This window comes from Schistocerca americana, chromosome 6, assembly GCF_021461395.2.
Source record: "Schistocerca americana isolate TAMUIC-IGC-003095 chromosome 6, iqSchAmer2.1, whole genome shotgun sequence".
NCBI classification, from domain to species: Eukaryota; Metazoa; Arthropoda; class Insecta; order Orthoptera; family Acrididae; genus Schistocerca; species Schistocerca americana.
This window is the reverse complement of record NC_060124.1, coordinates 540151232-540169904: the sequence shown is the minus strand read 5'-3', so window position 1 is coordinate 540169904 and position 18673 is coordinate 540151232. Positions and strand designations below refer to the sequence as shown.

The 18673-nt window shown below is 42.8% G+C and overlaps 1 protein-coding gene across 1 annotated transcript in view; it reads right to left on the bottom strand.

The window, feature by feature from the left end:
- LOC124620279 (serine/threonine-protein phosphatase 6 regulatory ankyrin repeat subunit A) overlaps positions 1-18673 on the bottom strand; it is a 437897-nt gene that overhangs the window by 307299 nt on the left and 111925 nt on the right. The window contains exons 4-6 of the mRNA XM_047146947.1: positions 16709-16807; positions 11348-11441; positions 3300-3508 (exon numbers count right to left, since the gene is read on the bottom strand). Coding sequence (XP_047002903.1) covers positions 3300-3508; positions 11348-11441; positions 16709-16807 — 402 coding nt within the window. The remainder of the gene's footprint in view (positions 1-3299; positions 3509-11347; positions 11442-16708; positions 16808-18673) is intronic.

The following is an 18673-nucleotide window of genomic DNA, read 5'->3' as shown; positions in this document are numbered from 1 at the left end:
GTTCTACCATTCCTAGACCGGCAAGGGAACTTACTGTTCCAACAGGACAATGCACGTCCGCATGTATCCCGTGCCACCCAACGTGCTCTAGAAGGTGTAAGTCAACTACCCTGGCCAGCAAGATCTCCGGATCTGTCCCCCATTGAGCATGTTTGGGACTGGATGAAGCGTCGTCTCACGCGGTCTGCACGTCCAGCACGAACGCTGGTCCAACTGAGGCGCCAGGTGGAAATGGCATGGCAAGCCGTTCCACAGGACTACATCCAGCATCTCTACGATCGTCTCCATGGGAGAATAGCAGCCTGCATTGCTGCGAAAGGTGGATATACACTGTACTAGTGCCGACATTGTGCATGCTCTGTTGCCTGTGTCTATGTGCCTGTGGTTCTGTCAGTGTGATCATGTGATGTATCTGACCCCAGGAATGTGTCAATAAAGTTTCCCCTTCCTGGGACAATGAATTCACGGTGTTCTTATTTCAATTTCCAGGAGTGTATTTTATAATTATACACCAATAAAATGATAACTCTAAAAAGAGGTTTTGATAATGGAGATACACAAATAAATTAATAAATGTGGAGTCAAACATGTTTTATTAGTCAGTATAGTTGTGGCTGCTGGCACTAAATGTGCTAGTAGTAAATCAATTGCTAATTCTAGAATCATTGATCATTAAATCAAATTACAGCAAAAAATAAACATTTAGTTTAAGAAACACTCGCATAGATTACAGGGTAAAATGAATAAATGAACATGAATAACTTTTGAACATGTAAATAAATTTTCAATAATAATGTTAACAAACTTACAAATTAAAAATATCTATTAAGGTAAAATAAAAAAATTAAATTTCGATCATAACATCCATCTAATCACAATTGCTTCTCTAATGTACATTAATAAAGACAGTCAAATCTGCATACTAATATCCTAACAAATGTGTTATGTCTTGGTTATATTATTTAATCTATCTTTAGAGGAGAGAGTCCACTCACACCCAAACCTCAAGATGTCAGGTACTGAGATCAACCAAAATTCTGATTTAGTTCGTGCTACGTGCTGTCGTCTGGTAGAACATGCCCAAACGGTAAATAATAGTAATACCAGAAATACAGAGAACAGGAAAGGCGTATCTGTGAGTGGTAGTTCTGTAGACCTCGCGTGGGAGAGTTGTCAGACCGTGAGGTTATTGTGTCAAAGGTCCCACGTTGAAACCTCACAGACGACCATTTGTTTTAACCCTTTACGCGTGTTGTATGGGTGAACACTTTCCTGTCACGTAAAAGGACTTTTCGGAGTTTGCAGAAATTTTCTTTTGTCAGCCTGCTTTCGCTTTGTTACCTGAAAGTAGCAAGCTCACAGAATACATTTGTATAGATAGGTGTGGTATGCCGTCGGACAAGCGTGACAGAACGGAGACCAATCGTGACGAAGCAGCTAGTGCACTTGTACTTTCACGGGACAAACATACACAATCGGAAGAGTAGAATAAAGAAACAAATGCATCACACGTGCGTAAGTACATAGAGTATAGACCATAGATAACAGACTCCGCGTGACGTCATTTTACTGATGAAGAAGTAAAGACCTTCACATTTGCTCTGATTGGATAGTTGTTTTGGATCGTACAGATTAGGTAAAGTGACGAAAACCTCAGTTGTGTGAGTGAATAACTTTAAAATACTTGCACAAGTATTTCCGTAAGTTGGAAGTTAATATGGATGTGGGCCCTTGGATGCAAAACTGCGTGAATGACAAAGATTTTGAGACGACATATCGTTAATATCTAGCTCACCACACCAGTATAATCAATGTTTTGTAATGTATTACGCTTCCTATCTTGATATCGTTTCGGTATCTGTACTGGATTAAGCAAAAGTCAGAAAACATACGTGCTTATTTTGTGTAAGTACCTGACATTATGCACATAACCGAATTTTCTTTCTTACAAAAGCTTAATAAAGCATTTCACAAATGTTGTTGTGGAATCGTTAGAAAACTAATGCTGCGTTCGAAATTGTTATTTTGTCTTCCATCTCACAAAAATGTTCAAATGGCTCTAAGCACTATGGGACTTAACATCAGAGGTCATCAAACCCCTAGAATTTAGAACTACTTAAACCTAACTAACCTAAGGACATCACACACACCCATGTGCGAGGCAGGATTCGAACCTGCGAACGTAGGAGCAGCGCTTTTCCGGACTGAAGCACCTAGAACCGCTCAGCCACATCGGCCGGCGTCTTCCACCTCTGTGAAAGCAGCGAATTACAAGAATTCACTGTGCAAAAAGGGAAAAAAAGCATGTATTAACTAAAGAACAATCATTCTGTCGCTTGTTAGAGGAACTGTCAATACGTTTCAGCTTGACCACATGTAAAAATGATAACCACTGCTATATTGTCAGCGATTTCGGAGAAGCTGGGTTAAGTGCACTACTGTATGTGTAAGAGTAATATTACACTTAGCTGTATTGTCAAAATCAGTGCTTGATTTCAGCTATAAATGAGAATCTAACAGTCAGCTTCACTTCACACATCACTTAACGATAGGACCTCTGCTTACTGCGCCGAATCACGAGACTTAGTTGCTGGCTCAAATGGTTCACATGGCTCTGAGCACTATGGGACTTAACTTCTTTGGTCATCAGTCCCCTAGAATTTGGAACTACTTAAAGCTAACTAACCTAAGGATTCGAACCTGCGACCGTAGCGGTCGCGCGGGTCCAGACTGTAGCGCCTAGAACCGCTCGGCCACAAGGGCCGGCTTGGATGCTGGTTTGAAGCTTTAACACGGCAGAGACAGGGACACGTTCGGTCTATGTTATATATGGTCTGTGCAGAAGTATTAATGCCCACGGAAGCTATACGTATCGGTTACTCGGAGTTATGCTTTTCCTGTGCTCCATGGTTCTGGTGTTATTTTTAATTAACGTTTACGCCGTTCCTGCTGGACCACAGTAAATCGGAGTTTTGTTTGATACTCTATCGACATACAACATTCGGTACCGATCTGAGTGTCAGACATCTGGAGCTTTTGGTGTGAGAATGAGGCAGGTAGATGGAGTCACAGAGGACCTGCAGAAAATAGATTGTATGGGATGGAAAGCTAGAGTGTTGCTGGATCAAGACAACTGCCGGAGAACTGTCGAAGAGGCCAAGGTTCACAATGAACTGTACAGTCACTGAAGAAGAAGCGCTAATGAGGAATGAACGAAAGCCAGAGACATCGCGGTAAACGTATGTCCCGCGCGTTGTCAGTGCGTTCATCTGAGTTTGGCGACGCGCCCGCGGCCTGACCTTGGACTTGAAGAGGGCGTCGCCGCCGTCGTTGAGCAGCAGCGTGAGCGTGGCCAGGTTGCCGTGCTTGGCGGCCACGTGCACGGGCGTGCGCCCGTCGTCCGTCGTCAGGTTGCAGTTGGCGCCCGACTTGAGCAGCATCAGCGCGCACCGGTCGCCCTCGCGCACGCGCGCCGCGATGTGCAGCGGCGTCTCTCGCAGCTTACCTCCTGCAACAGCAACGGCCGCAGGCACAGTCTTAAAGAGTAACGTGACCGGTGCACAGAGACGGGCCAGGTACAACTTGTGTCACTTGTTTGTAAGGGGTTCATTACTATTCGCTAGCGCACTTGAGCAGATGTAATTTCGATGGATTGCTCACGCGCTGCCTGCGATATGGAATATCTTTGCTACAATAGAATCGCAGGTCAGAGCCATAGCGTAAATATCTCTGGAGTGAGCATTGCGTTCTACGCATGCTGTCAACATTAAACCAGGATTGTCACGTGTTTGCGGGACTTCACTGTGCGTGTATGCTAACCGCAGAGTTATAAGTTTATAATGTCAAGAGTTTTTGCTGTGTTTTCACCGTGTTTTTATAGTGTAATAGCGATGGTGAATTACTGTTGTTGCTACGGATGCAAAGAAAAATGTGTGAAAGGAGGGATAGTAACTTTTCATGGGTACTATGTTTAAAAATTTCGAGACGCATTATAATTAAGGCTTGATTCTGTAGACTGTTTTTCTACAATTTTATGACTGTATAATAGATATTACGGCTCGTACAAAAGCTTACAAACAATCGCTTCCTCTTGTAAATTTGCCAGTGGAACAGGAAAGGGAATGGTTAGTTGTTTCAGCAAATGCTATCCTCCATGCATTTATCAGTGACTTGTCGATTATGTATATAGATATGAAAGACGGAGGACAGATAAGTTCAATAGAGTGGGAGTCTGTAATTGTCTTCGTATAATACGTGTGTCCAAACCTTTTTGTTCACTATAAAGTTAGAGTAGGAGCCCATGTTACGTGTGTCTAGGACATGGAGAATGATTATGTGTGATTTATATTTTAGTTTCCCGAAGGATGAACAACGAGCAAAGATGTGGCTCCAGAAAATGAGGAGTGATTTTGTCCCCACAAAATATTCCAAAGCATGTTCAAAACACTTTGAAGAGGAATGTTTAGAAAGAGAAAAATTTGGACATGTGTGGCTGAAGGTAGACGCTGTACCAACTATTTTTAATTTTCCACAGCATCTACTACCAATTTCTGCATTCAGTTTAAATACATTTTCTGCACAAATCAAATAAAAAACACGATAGTGCAGCTAATCAAAGTACACATTCATCTTCTTTGGTGTATTTTGCCTTCAATTTATTTTCTTCACCATTTGATTAAGAAGCGTCAAATATTATTAAACATGTCCTCAAACTCTTTCATTTGTGTCACTTTCCACTTCCCGTAAAGGTGTTACATGGGTTGACTGTTACATGACCAGCTGTATTTGCTTTACAGTACATTTATTCTCCGATTGCCTTTTTTCCACTTTCTTACTCAGTCTACTATTTATTTAACAAACTGGGAGCAAGTACGTAAAATGCGTTAAATAAGCACTTCAAAGTGTCACCAGTACGAAAAATTGTGCTTTAGGTCGCAAAAATGAGAAAATAAATGCGCAGAAATAGCAGAAAAAAGGACGAATTAGCAGGGATATAATCGCTGATGTGTGGCAAATTCCGTGTTTTTCGGACACTTGCAAAAGTACTAGCGTACTGTCAAGTCGTTTTGCAAGACTATCACTGCAAAAATGTACGTCAGGCTCTGTAATACTATAAAGTGCCGGTATCATACCGAAAACTACCAAAAATCGAGTGCATCTGAACTGTGACACTTATCGCAAAGAAGCAGAATGCAATATCACTTGCCCTTATAAGTTACGTAGCTGGTTTATACCCGGTATCAAATGGATACTGTTAAAATGTCTGCGCAACATACATAAATAATCCACGACACGTACGAAAAGAATACGTCTGTACTAGGGATGTAGTGACATTCGAAATATACAGGTCGCTATACGGACACACACACGACGTCCCGAGAACACGTGACCAGGCCGGCAATGTATGTTGACAACACAAAATTTGTTCTGCGCATGTGAATGCTCACTCCAGAGATATTTACTCTATGGTCAGAACAGTGTTGGCAGTAAGTCGAGTTTAGTAGCTCGCAGAGAGCAGTCGTGTTTTGTAGCTCGCACAGAGCACTTGAGTTCTGGAGTTCGGACAGGGCAGTCCAGCAGTTGACTTGTGTTGGGCCGGTCGTGCAGAACGATGGCAGTGCCTGAGCGTTGTTGTATAAGGAAATAAAAAAAAATTGTTCTTTGTTGCTTGGTGCATATGTTAATTGCCACAACTGATTTAACCACAACTGTAATGTTAAAGTCCCATGTAATTCCTTGCAGAAATGTTTCAATAATAACTTTTGTTCTCATGAAAACTTTTGCCAGTCATTTATCTCAGATTAAAGATTTTACGAATTTTTCCTGTGCATACTCACGTTGATTCATTCACTCACTCACTGGTCATACCGGACTCGAGAGTCCACTACCGCAGCAACGTGTTTTTGCCACCTGTCCCTGTCTTGGGCTATTTCCTTCCATTCACCTTCAATACCTAGGCTCCTCAAACCACCCTTCACGTTGTCCTCCCATCTACGCCTCGGTCTCCCCACAGGACGTTTTCCCTCTAAGTGCCCTACCAGTACTTTGCCCGCTGCCCTGCCCTCATCCATTCGAGCTACGTGATCCGCCCATCGCAGCCTACGTGATTTAATAATACTGATTATGTCAGGGCTTGAATAGAGTTCGTGAACCTCTTCGTTATGCAGTTTTTGCCACTCTCCGCTAATGTCATCCCTTTTTGCTCCGAAAATTTTCCTAAAAGTTTGGTTTTCAAATACTCGAGACGGCTTTTCATTTTGCACAGTGCGAGACCGAGTCTCACACCCATACAGCATAACTGATAGAATAATAGTTTTGTATATTCTAATCTTTAAATTCCTGACAATATCCGTCATGAAAGTAATATATTCAGTGAGAAGTAGCACGCATCTCTTCTTCAGTTCGGATTCAATCTCATTTCTCGAAGTGAAGTCCACGCCTAGATACTTAAATGTGTTCACTTTTTCAAACTGCATGTCTCCAACTCTTAACATTTCCTGATCTACTGCTGTTGGCATTCTAGTAGTAACCAGGTATTTAGTTTTGTCTTCACTTATCCTTAGACCTACATCTTCACTAGCCTTGATTAACGCATTCGCATTTGCTGTTACAGTTTCTTTCCTATCGCTAATGATGTTTAGATCATCTGCATACCCTAATTCAGCAAAAGAAAATCAGTTGTTTTCCTACAAATGAAAATCTAGTGGCCAGCATTGCATTGGGCTGTGCCAAAAATTTCTTATAGGAGCAGATACACAGATAGCGTTATCCGGCGACATCATTGTGAGGTAAGAATTTTCCAGTTTATTCAGGATCATTTCACAGGGCCACGACGCAGCGCTGCTGACGTCAAAACTTATTAATCTCGATATGTAGTCAGTCTTTAATGGAAGGTCACATTAAAACTTGAAATTTTATTATTGGAAAGAAATTTTTCTCTTTGGAACTGAAACGAGATTTTTCTGTTGGGAGGTCACACTAAACGTGAATATTATAATTATTTTTCTGTTGGGAGGTTACATGTTTTCATAGCGTAGACGATGGCGCTAGAGACTGTTCCGGCTTTGGCTCGGGTTCGATCCTTACTACCCACCCGTGTCCAATATGTGTCTCGTTCACTTGTTCGGTTTTAGGAAACCAAACGAGGAACACGTTTGGTAACACCATCTCTGGCATACCGCTCGAATCTGCGCGTGCAGCGGCCTGACTGGCTAACTTAATGCTAATTAACTTGGTAACGTCGCAAATACCGATTTTTTTTCTTAACAGTTATTTCTCAGCACAGCCTACCATGCTAACGACCTTAAAAGCTTTTCAGAATATTTCTAACCGCCCTGCATATACGAGCAATAAATAAATAAATATTCAATATGTGGCTGTGAATTTTTCTTCCCTGCGGTCACTAAATCTCACAAAAACTATTGTAATGACGAAAACAACTTATAAAGCTAGAATGAGATTTTCACTCTGCAGCGGAGTGTGCGCTGATATGAAACTTCCTGGCAGATTAAAACTGTGTGCTGGACTGCGACTCGACCTCGGGACCTTTGTCTTTCGGGTAGCTCAGTTGGTAGAGCACTTGTCCGCGAAAGGCAAATTTTAATCTGCCAGGAAGTTTAACTTAAAAAGCTGATTGCTGGTAAAAAGTGAAGAGTGGGAGTGCTTTTCTGTACTCAAAACGGGCGACACGTCACGTGATGACAAATCCTTCTTCTGCAAGTTTGTCAATAACAAACGAAAAAGTCTAGAAAATTTAGAACCTGTTATATTTTACTATCGTTAGAAGCTCCTCTTGATGTCTGTCAGTGTTTGCGATTGAAAAATTGGGTTGTTTTGAAATTCAACTTTATGCAAACACAGGTGGTTTATTTTTTATTTTTAAATTTACCCAGACATGTTTCGTCACCTGTGTGTCATCTTCTGTGGGTGAAATTCCTACTTCTGTAAAGTACAATGTCAAATTTATAATAATTTATCTACTGTAGGCCTAAGGATTACAGTACGTGCATTTTGCTTTGTTTCCTTTAGACGCTCACCTTTAAAGTACATCTCTAAATGAACTGCATTAATATACATCGGTTTTTGTGGCCTTTTTCGTCGTTTTTTTGTCATCTGCAAACTAGCCATGAAGAAAATAATTGTGTATTTGTGAAGAACTGTTTCGTGGGTAGAGGTTATGTGCATTTCTGTCACAAGATTTTCGCTCCCTAGTTCACCTCACATGTACTTTCACAAAATGCGGCGAAACATGATCTGAGCAGCCACTTCTGACTCCATACTCAATGAGAACTCTTATGTTGTTAACGTTGCTCACTTGTTCATCGTTGGTCTTGTGTTTGTTGTGGCGCTAATTTTGAATGATACGTCAGAACTGGAGTGGTGTGGCTGCTGGGAGAGGGCAGAGTGTGTGTAATGTGTATAGTATGTATACGAACAAGGGGGAGGTGGCGGGGGGGGGGGGGGGGCAGTGCGAGCGTTATGTCCGAACACGCATGGACTAGAGTTCAAAGATATTTGTTCGCGATTGACAGTCCAGACAACTGATGTCTGGATTCATGGTGACTCCACTGTAATAGAATACTTAGCAACGAATGACGGTCAAGATATTCCTCGCCCGAATCAAGTACTTTTCAGAATTCTCGAAGAGTTCGGAAAAACGCAACACAATGTAAAATGAGACACGGAATTAGATGTTTTGTAAATGATTTAAATGTAATTTTCTACTCATTGAGTCGTACTACAACTGGATTGATTTCAGATCATGTTCATTGCTACCAGTGACTAACACATTTGAACACGAGCGTCCCGCAGTACGTCTTCACGAAACGTTAGTGCGTGTGCGCACACGGCTGGGGAGCGCAACAGTGGCGGGGGAGTCGCTCAGAGCGCTGTAGGGGAAAATATCGTTGTGAACTGAAGCCCAGACTCACGTTTTTCGTAAATATTAAACGGGGCCCCTCCACGCCCACACTGCATGGTGACCATTCAAAAAGATTCGTCAGTTCTTCTCTGGCTAAAAAGAATTCCGCCGAAAATGCAGCGATTTATATTCGCGTGGTTTGGTACCCATTTGTAACGTTCAGAGAAGAGTCAAGAGTGTGGAATTTCGAGTAAAACCTACACATTTCTCTTGTTGCCGCGTTAAAATTTGCTTCCTTTGCCAAAACTCAGCCGAGTTTACGCTGTCTCGTCTCACTAAGATGTTTTGCAGACGCAATTGTGAGAGAATTCTGAAACAGTGGTTTATTAAGTGAGGAACTGAGGAAAAGTAAGGTCGGTAGATTATGAAAAAGCACATCCCCCGTACAAAATTAGAGTGGGGACTTCACTTATATCGTTCCAAAACCCACAGCATTTCTCTTTCACCAGCTATCGATGGCCCTTAAAAATTACATTCTTTCACCGAACGAGTCTGTAATAAGTAGAACGAGTTTGCGTAATTTCTCGGTGTGGCACACTGTTTTAATCTGCCAGGAAGTTTCATATCAGCGCACACTCCTCTGCAGAGTGAAAATCTAATTCTAAATGCTCTCCTCTTTGTGTGCTATCATTTGCCAAAATCTCATTTCGATATCTCAAACCGTTTATGAAATATGGCGAATATCGTGGATATTTCACTCAGGCTTTATCGCTGGCACTGTGCGACCGTAAATGAGTGCGCTACGTCAGATCAATTTCCTCGAGATAGGTGACAGAGACCTCCAACCAAGTCTAAAGAAAAATTCAATATGTTAGCTAAATTTCAACACAGCAACATATTACGTAATATGAATCAGACGCAAAATCACAGCTGACCCTATGTTTCAGTACAAACAGTTTGGAATTTCTCACAGTGTCTTAGTTCCATGTAAATATACCAAACCTATGACCATTAACGAAATGATGGGCACGCCATAATGAACCTGACATGTAAGGTACAGCTAAAGCAAAAATTACATTTTTTTACCTAATAGCTTCTGCGAAATCGTTGGAGTAAGACTGCAGGGTGCGCGCGTCGATTCTGTCAACGTCGACCGGTCGAACGCTAGAAAACGGGTAGCGTCCGCCCCTTCCGAGCAAACGAATGGACTCGGCCAGCGCGTTGGACGGAAACTGGTCACTGCGCATCAGCCATCGCATACTGAGCGACCTATAGCAGTGCAACATTCCCCCGTCTCCCTCCCATCACAGCTCGCGGATGTGCTGATCTTCCTCCTCTCCTTCTAATCTCATGTGACTCTGGCGGCAAACCATACGTAACAATCTTCAGTCAGATTTTGTCGTTCATGACTTTCGTTATAGTGCGCGAAAACAAGTCACAAATTTTATGTATAGATGTAATAAGTAAACAAGCTTCTATAAGTAAAATTTAGGCAATCGAATAAAAAGTATATGTATGACATTTTTATACAATTTTTATAATTTAACTACCACGAAGCTACATTTTCTTGTCGCGAACGCCGATTGGGTAATTTCCTAGACTGATTGGCTATCGAAGTCCGGGTCCAAACGATACATATCGAACGTGCGATCCTAAATCGATCATGCGACTGTGGTGGCGGGCGTTATGAGTATGTTTACGGTGGTCACTACAGCAACGACAAAAGGAGAATGTTGCAAAGGAGACAACTTACCTTATTCCTCGTCTGTGTTATCAGGTGAACGTCCATTACGGTGGTCTGGATGGATAGTTTAGAAGAGTCGAATCCTTCCTGATACTCGTTCGTTTTTCGCACTGTCCGCAATGAAATTGTAAACGTTATTTCAGCATCGAAACTGTTCTTACGAAGTTTTACACACTTCGCACCACTACAGTCTACACAGTACCTTCTTTCCTCGTCCGGTAGTGCTCCATACTTGCGACAAAAAGTCGAACAATTGTCTACGCTGGATAAACATGGAATTAGATTTTTCCATGTGAGAGAATCCGCCAAAGAAACTTCAAGAACACCAGACATCGCATTCATTAACGACATAAATCGTCTGGGATTCTCTACCAACTCACAAATAATTCGCGGAGGTATGTAATTTAGAGGAACTAAGGGAACAACGGAAAACAGATAAAGATGACGGTCACAAATAATTGATCACAACGCCCGCCACCAGCGTCGCATGGTCGATTTACGATCGCACGTTCGATGTATATGGTTTGGACCCCGCGACTTCGATAGGCAATCATTCTTGGAAATTACCCACAATTGTTTAGTGAAACAGATATACTACCTCAAATCTCCGATTCCGACTCCTTCTAGTGAGTTAAAACGAACTCCTTGAGAGGTGCTGGATCGGCGAAATTAATCCCTCATTGTGCTACTGTTACTGTGTGCAGGTTTCTTTCAAAGATGTTCCACTGGTTGCTGCGACTTACCTCTGACGTGCACATCCGCACCGTATCCCAGCAACGTCTCCACCACGGCGGGTTTGCAGGACTCCACAGCGACGTGCAGGGCCGTGTAGTTGTCCTGAAAGGCAGATTCACTCCAGGTGAAACATCGCAACATCTCAGCAGCTTCCCGAAAGTATAGTACATCATTAGTTGCGGGAAACTGTGAGTGTGGTATGTGAAGACCTACATTCTCCCAATACGTTTGTTGCTCTCTGGCGTACAGTGTTTGTGTCTGCTTTACTCGTGAGTGTGACTCTTTACCCTGGTCATACAGTTCAGTTTTGGTATTAATTGTTCTTTTCGGTTGATCGCAAGGAAGGATAGAATTTAATCTGATGTGTAAGTTATGATGTGGGAAATTAGATGTTTTGTAGATTATATCTTATCGAGTCTGAGTATAGTATCTTTCATTCCTTTTCATCAGCTCTTACATCATTTCAACCTACATATAAATTTCAGTGTGATGTTTCATCACTCTCCGAATTTGGGCTTAGCGAACACTAGTGCACCTTTGGAGCGACAGTAAAGGTATCTTTGGACCATGTTTCTGATGTACGCGGCGAACACGCACGCAGTGACTATTATTCTGTTCTGTTTGATATTTCCGACAAGATCATCGATATTTTCCAACAGGCGTTACCTACCGAACGAGCGGGTCCCGAACTATATATACGGACCCCAAGACTCTCGCGGCTCCAAATCTGGATACTGTTTATTGTGGTAACTAGAGCGACGGCAAAGGACGAAAGTTTGCTAATTAACATTAATTATGAAGGAAACTAGTAATTTCACATACTTTATTCGTCAGCCACGTCTTCTTTATAAAATATTCCACATGAAGGAAACATTGTTTCGCGTAACCCGGCTGCAACCTAATTACGTCTCTGAGGAATATTTGGGAGAGGCGGAGGAGGAGATTGGTGTTTAAGGTCCCGTCGACAACGAGGTCATTAGAGACGGAGCGCAAGCTCGGGTGAGGAAAGGATGGGGAAGGAAATCGGCTGTGCCCTTTTAAAGGAACCATCCCGGCATTTGCCTGTAGCGATTTAGGGAAATCACGGAAAACCTAAATCAGGATGGCCGGAGACGGGATTGAACCGTCGTCCTCCCGAATGCGAGTCCAGTGTGCTAACCACTGCGCCACCTCGCTCGGTGAATATTTGGGAGAGTCTCAGAAGGTTGAATTTTCTCTCGCAGTCGCAAATTGTGGAAATACACATATTAGAAAAGGTGCAATTCGTCCCTACCCCATAAAATCTACAGTTTCCGTGATCTTCAATTGGCATAAATCTATGTTTTCAATTACGCCGTCGATGAATATCGTTGCTCGACATATTGGTATATCGTTCGGAGCCTTCGTGTTCGACAGGCAACGCTTCTTGGATGGTACCAGATCGCCCATTCGGCAAAATAGTGGGGGTGTGCTGTGTTGGCAAGTACTGCACAGAATACTCACACGGACCAGCGAGAACATTACGACCACCAACCTACTGTCAATATAAACCCGTATAGGCGATAGCAGCGTCACGTGGCGAGGAATGGAATGACTGACTACAGACACACACACGGTGCTTGTAGTATCAGTGAGCGTCCTGTCCATGTGTATGAGGGTAATCCCAAAAGTAACGCCTCCAATTTTTTTTATAGGTACGTAGACCTGTTTATTTCTACAATGGCTTACATCAGTTTACAGCCTGAACATTTAGCTATTTTTCGACATAATCATCATTTCTGTCGATGCATTTTCGTAGACGCTGTGGCAGTTTTTGTATGCCCATGTCATACCACCTCGCCGCCATGCTGTCCAGAAAGTTATGAACCTCTTCTTTCACCTCGTCGTCGGAGCTGAATCGCTTGGACTATAAATAACGCTGACAGGTACTGTGAGACTCTGAAGAAAGTCAAACGGGCAATTCAGAACCGGAGAAGAGGAATGTTGAGCGAGGGCGTACACATTATTGATGACAATGCTCGCCCACACATCGCTCGGCAAGCCGTTGCTCTCTTGCAACAGTTTCAGTGGAACATAATCACCTACCCACCCTATAGTCCTGACTTGGCGCCCAGTGACTACCACCTGTTCCCTAGGTCAAAAGAACATTTGGCCGGAAAGCGATTCAGCTCCGACGACGAGGTGAAAGAAAAGGTACATAACTTTCTGAACAGTGTGGCGGCGAGCTGGTAGGACATGTGCATACAAAAACTGCCACAGCGTCTACAAAATTGCACCGACAAATGGTTCAAATAGCTCTGAGCACTATGGGACTTAACATCTGAGGTCATCAGTCCCCGGCCGGCCGGAGTGGCCGTGCGGTTCTAGGCGCTACAGTCTGGAGCCGAGCGACCGCTACGGTCGCAGGTTCGAATCCTGCCTCGGGCATAGATGTGTGTGATGTCCTTAGGTTAGTTAGGTTTAATTAGTTCTAAGTTCTAGGCGACTGATGATCTCAGAAGTTAAGTCGCATAATGCTCAGAGCTATTTGAACCAATCATCAGTCCCCTAGAACTTAGAACTACTTAAACCTAACTAACCCAAGCACACCACACACATCCATGCCCGAGGCAGGATACGAACCCGCAACCGTAGCAGTTGCGCGGTTCTAGACTGAAGCGCCAAGAACCGCTCGGTCACTCCGTCCGGCAATGCATCCACAGAAATGGTGATTATGTCGAAAAATAGCTAAATGTTCAAGCTGTAAACTGATGTAAAACATAGTAGAAATAAACAGGTCTGTGTACTTATAAAAAATAGGAGACCTTACTTTTGGGATTACCCTCGTAGAATGGGAAAGGCGTGCGATCTATCTCAGATTGACCGAGGGCAGATTGTGTTGGCCCGGAGGCTCGGCTCGAGCATTTCGGAAACTGCACGACTTGTCGGGTGTTCGTGGAATGTTGTGGTGAGTGTCTTCAACACGTGGCGAAACCAAGGTGGAACCACGTCCAGATGTCGTGGGGTTAGGCGGCCACCCCTCATTACAGATGTCGGACGTCATAGGCTGTGCACACTGGTAAAACAGGACAGGCGGCGCACTGTGGCGGAACTAACATCAGACCTTAATGCTGGGCAGAGTACAAGTGTGCCTGAACACACAGTGCACCGAACACTCCTAACGATGGGCCTCCGCGGCCAACAACCCATGTGTGGCAAAATTAACGCCACGACATCGGAAACTACCACTGAAATGGGCAAATGACCAGCTGTTATGTACGTTGGCGCAGTGGCAGAGCGTCGCATGGTGTGATGAATCCCCATACCTTCTTCATCACGACAATGGGAGGGCGCGAATCCGTCGTCATCTAGGGGAACAGCTCCTTGACACCTGTACGGCGGTGTAACATCCACGAGATAAATTTTATCTACAGTGCTACGAGAGGAAATTATGCCGCTAACAGTTATGAACATTATCTATCCGACATATGAAAAAACAGTGAAAACGATGATAAATATTAATTATTTATATAATATTTTATGATGTAATTGGACATATCGATGCGTATCACACAAAGACAATGATAATTGTAAATTCCTTTTATGACCTGCGTTTGTCTTCCTTTTTTTTTACCTTTTGTTGGTTGGCTTTTGTAGGTTGCGGACGCAAGAGCCATATTAAACTGAGGTCTGTTAAGAAATTGTAATTATTTGTTAATTATTACTTGAGAATAGAGTTCATTATTATTATAAATATATGTGAATAATTATTTGTAACTTTAATAAGCACTTCAAATACTTATCCTATTAAAAAGAAAACTTACTCTAACAAAAGAAAGTCTCTATCAACTGTCTGCCGCCATCTTAACAATTATCTCAGCGGCAAATTCAAATTACGCAACTCTGCAGACATAAATGCGGAAGGTAATAAAATTGTGTAAAAATAAATGTGCACCGGTGGTCCCGAACTCATTTAATGAAAATAGTTCGAATCAGATAGGTTCATTGAAAACAGTGCTCATAGCACGATCCATATCCAACGGAGAGCAGCGCGCTTCGTTACAGGATCATTTAGTAATCGCGAAAGCGTTACGGAGATGATAGATAAACTCCATTGGAAGACTCTGCAGGAGAGACGCTCAGTAGCTCGGTACGGGCTTTTGTTAAAGTTTCGAGAACATACTTTCACCGAAGAGTCAAGCAGTATATTGTTCCCTCCTACGTATATCTCGCGAAGAGACCATGAGGATAAAATCAGAGAGATTAGAGGCCACACAGAAGCATACCGACAATCCTCCTTTCCACGAACAATACGAGACTGGAATAGAAGGGAGAACCGATAGAGGTACTCAAGGTACCCTCCGCCACACACCGTCAGGTGGCTTGCGGAGTATCGATGTAGGTGTAGACATATAGCAAACTTTTCTTGCTGATGTATGGAGCCGAAATTAATTACGCACGAGTTGCGAAGAGTATTGTTTCAGGTAACATACGTCAGTGGTGTGCGCGGCTGATATTCGGTGGTTTTAATCATCATTTTGCTGAAGATAACTGTTTCCGTCATAATCAATAGTTGTATAGAAACTGTTGTATGAACTGTGATTTAGTGACACTTGCACAGCTTACAGACAACACCTTAACGCAACGTTAACTTGGATTTCTTTAGCTACTTGACCAAATCTTTAGCCGGGAGAAAAAAAAATTATTTAGTAATAACTCAATGTAATGAAATAAGATTATCATTTACATTTACAAATTAGTTAAATACCAATCCACTGAATAACACAGCGAACGCCAGAGCGGGATAGAGAAGCTGCCGGCGGCTCCATTATACTCTGGGAGACATACAAGCAGGCTTCCATGGGTCCAGTGGAGCTCGTGCAAGGCATCACGACGGACAAGGAGTATCGTACACTGGCTGCAGACCACGTACACCCCTTCATGACGTCATGTTTGCCGACGGCAGTGACGTCTTTCAACAAGGTAATGCTCCATGTCACAAGGCCAGAAGTTTGATGGTGTAGTTCGAGGAACGCAGTGACGATTTGCAATTGTTGTGCTTGCAAGATCTGAACGCGATCGAATACATCTGGGATGTGACAACGTGGCGTTAGAGCTCATCTCGCCTCACCCTGGGATTTACGGGAATTAGGTGACTTGCGTGTGCCGATGTGGTGCCACCTGCCTTCAGAGACCTACCAAGGCCTCATTGGTTCTATGCTACAACGCGAAGGCTTGTCCGTGCCAAAGGTGGACATACCGACTAACACACAGGTGGTCGTAATGTTCTAGCTGATCAGTGTATAGGCATTAGCACAGTTAATAACAGCTAAATAGCTAAAACCTCACATACGAGTTTCAAACGTATTTCCCATATAACTAGCAGGCGTCCCCGGCCACGTGGTACTCACGTGCGTGGGTACGTCGACCTTCTCGCCCTTCTGCAGCAGCGTGCTGATGATGCCCACGTGTCCGTAGCGCGCCGCCGTGTGGATACTGCGGGCGCCGCCCTGCAACACACGTGGCCGCCACCTGTCACACGCTCTCCACAATGTAAACACAAATCACAGTACACCTGCTTTACAAGAGATAATAATTTTCATTATATGAAATGATTATTTCAATAGTGGTACAAGTCCATTTTTGTTCATATTGAGATACAGAGTCCTAAAGTTAAATGAGTACTGAAAAATCTGCAATTGAGATACCAGAAATATTCAAGCATATGGCTGCTTGCTAGAGATGAACCTTTATTTCCGTTTGTTTGGCTCATTAATTTCAGAAGCATTATAGAAAGAAATGTGGAGGTAATGGACTTGTACCACTATTGAAATAAGCCATTCATATCAACAAACGACACTTATGACGTCTATAACACCATTTTAATAATGCCCAAGTTACTTTTGTTGAATGATTACTTAACGCTCTTCGGCAGACGATCTCCATGCTAAAATTACCTAATGCTGTTGTTGTTGTTGTGGTCTTCAGTCCTGAGACTGGTTTGATGCAGCTCTCCATAAAAAATTTAAAATAACCTAGTAACTTCTTAAAAATAAACGGCGTTTTCATATCGTCCATCAGTCCTCTGTTAAAATAATTTTATTCTAAGTGGTTGGTCACAGCCATTTGGTGACTTTAAAATACGTGCTCACTACACACATGAAAAAAAGACTTGGCTGCAAAGGTCTCCACCTTCTTTATTTTTTAAAAACAGATACATAATCTTGTATCTTCACAACATACAGGAAAAAACACAAAAAATAATAGAATCGAAGCGTTTCACATGCAGAATTAGAGAAGTACACTCAAAATTACGAGTAAGTGGACTGGTAAGGTACGATGTGCTGATGTCTCTGTAGTTTCTGGGAGAAGAGGAGAATGTAGAAAGTAATGATTATAAGAAGGACATATCTACATATATACTCCGCTAGCCACCAAGCGGTGTGTGGCGGAGGGCACAATTCGCGCCAAAATCGTATTTCCCCCCCCCCCCCCCCCCCCCCCCCCCCCACTGTTCCACTCGCGGATCGCGCGAGGAAAAAACGACTGTCTGAGCGCCTCAGTACGAGCTCTTATTTCCCTTATCTTTGAATGGTGATCATTGCGCGATTTGAAAGTTGGTGGTAATAACATATGCTATACATTCTCGGGGAAGATCGGATTTCGGAATTTAGTGAGCAGCCCGTCCTGTTTAGCGCGCCGTCTATCTGCAAGTATGTCCCACTTCAAACTTTCTATGAGATTTGTAACGCTCTCGCGATGTCTAAATGTACCACTCACGAATCTTGCCGCTCTTTTTTGGACCTTCTCAATCTCTTGAATCAGGCCCAACTGGTAAGGGTCCCATACAGACGAACAATACTCCAAGACTGGACGAACTAAAGTATTGTAAGCTATTTCCTTTGTTGAAGGACATGGAGATACATCATGGCACTAGAGGACGCCGTAAAGAATAAAAACTGTTGGGGTACATAGAGATTGGTATTTATTCGAAAACTAATTGTGGACGCTGGATGCAGGTGTTAATCTGAGATGAAGAGTTTGGCACAAGCAATAAAATCGTAAGCGGGCCACACCAAAGCAGTCAGGAGGCTGATGACCCAAAAAAAAAAAAAAAAATCGATGTAAAAACAGCAATACAGTTACAAATAATTATGCTCAGTCAGTAATATCTTGGGGAAAAATCGAATGGGAAATATTTGTCCTTCGACTTTTATAGTCATTTCATTCCGGATTCAGTGTTAAGTCACTCTTTTATAATTGATTTTAAGTGGCCTTTCTCTTCAGTCATTGGGAGCATAATATTTAGATCTTAAATGCGAAAATTTATGGTGTGTTCAAATATCGCTCTCCTATCTCTAACAAGGCAAGAAAAA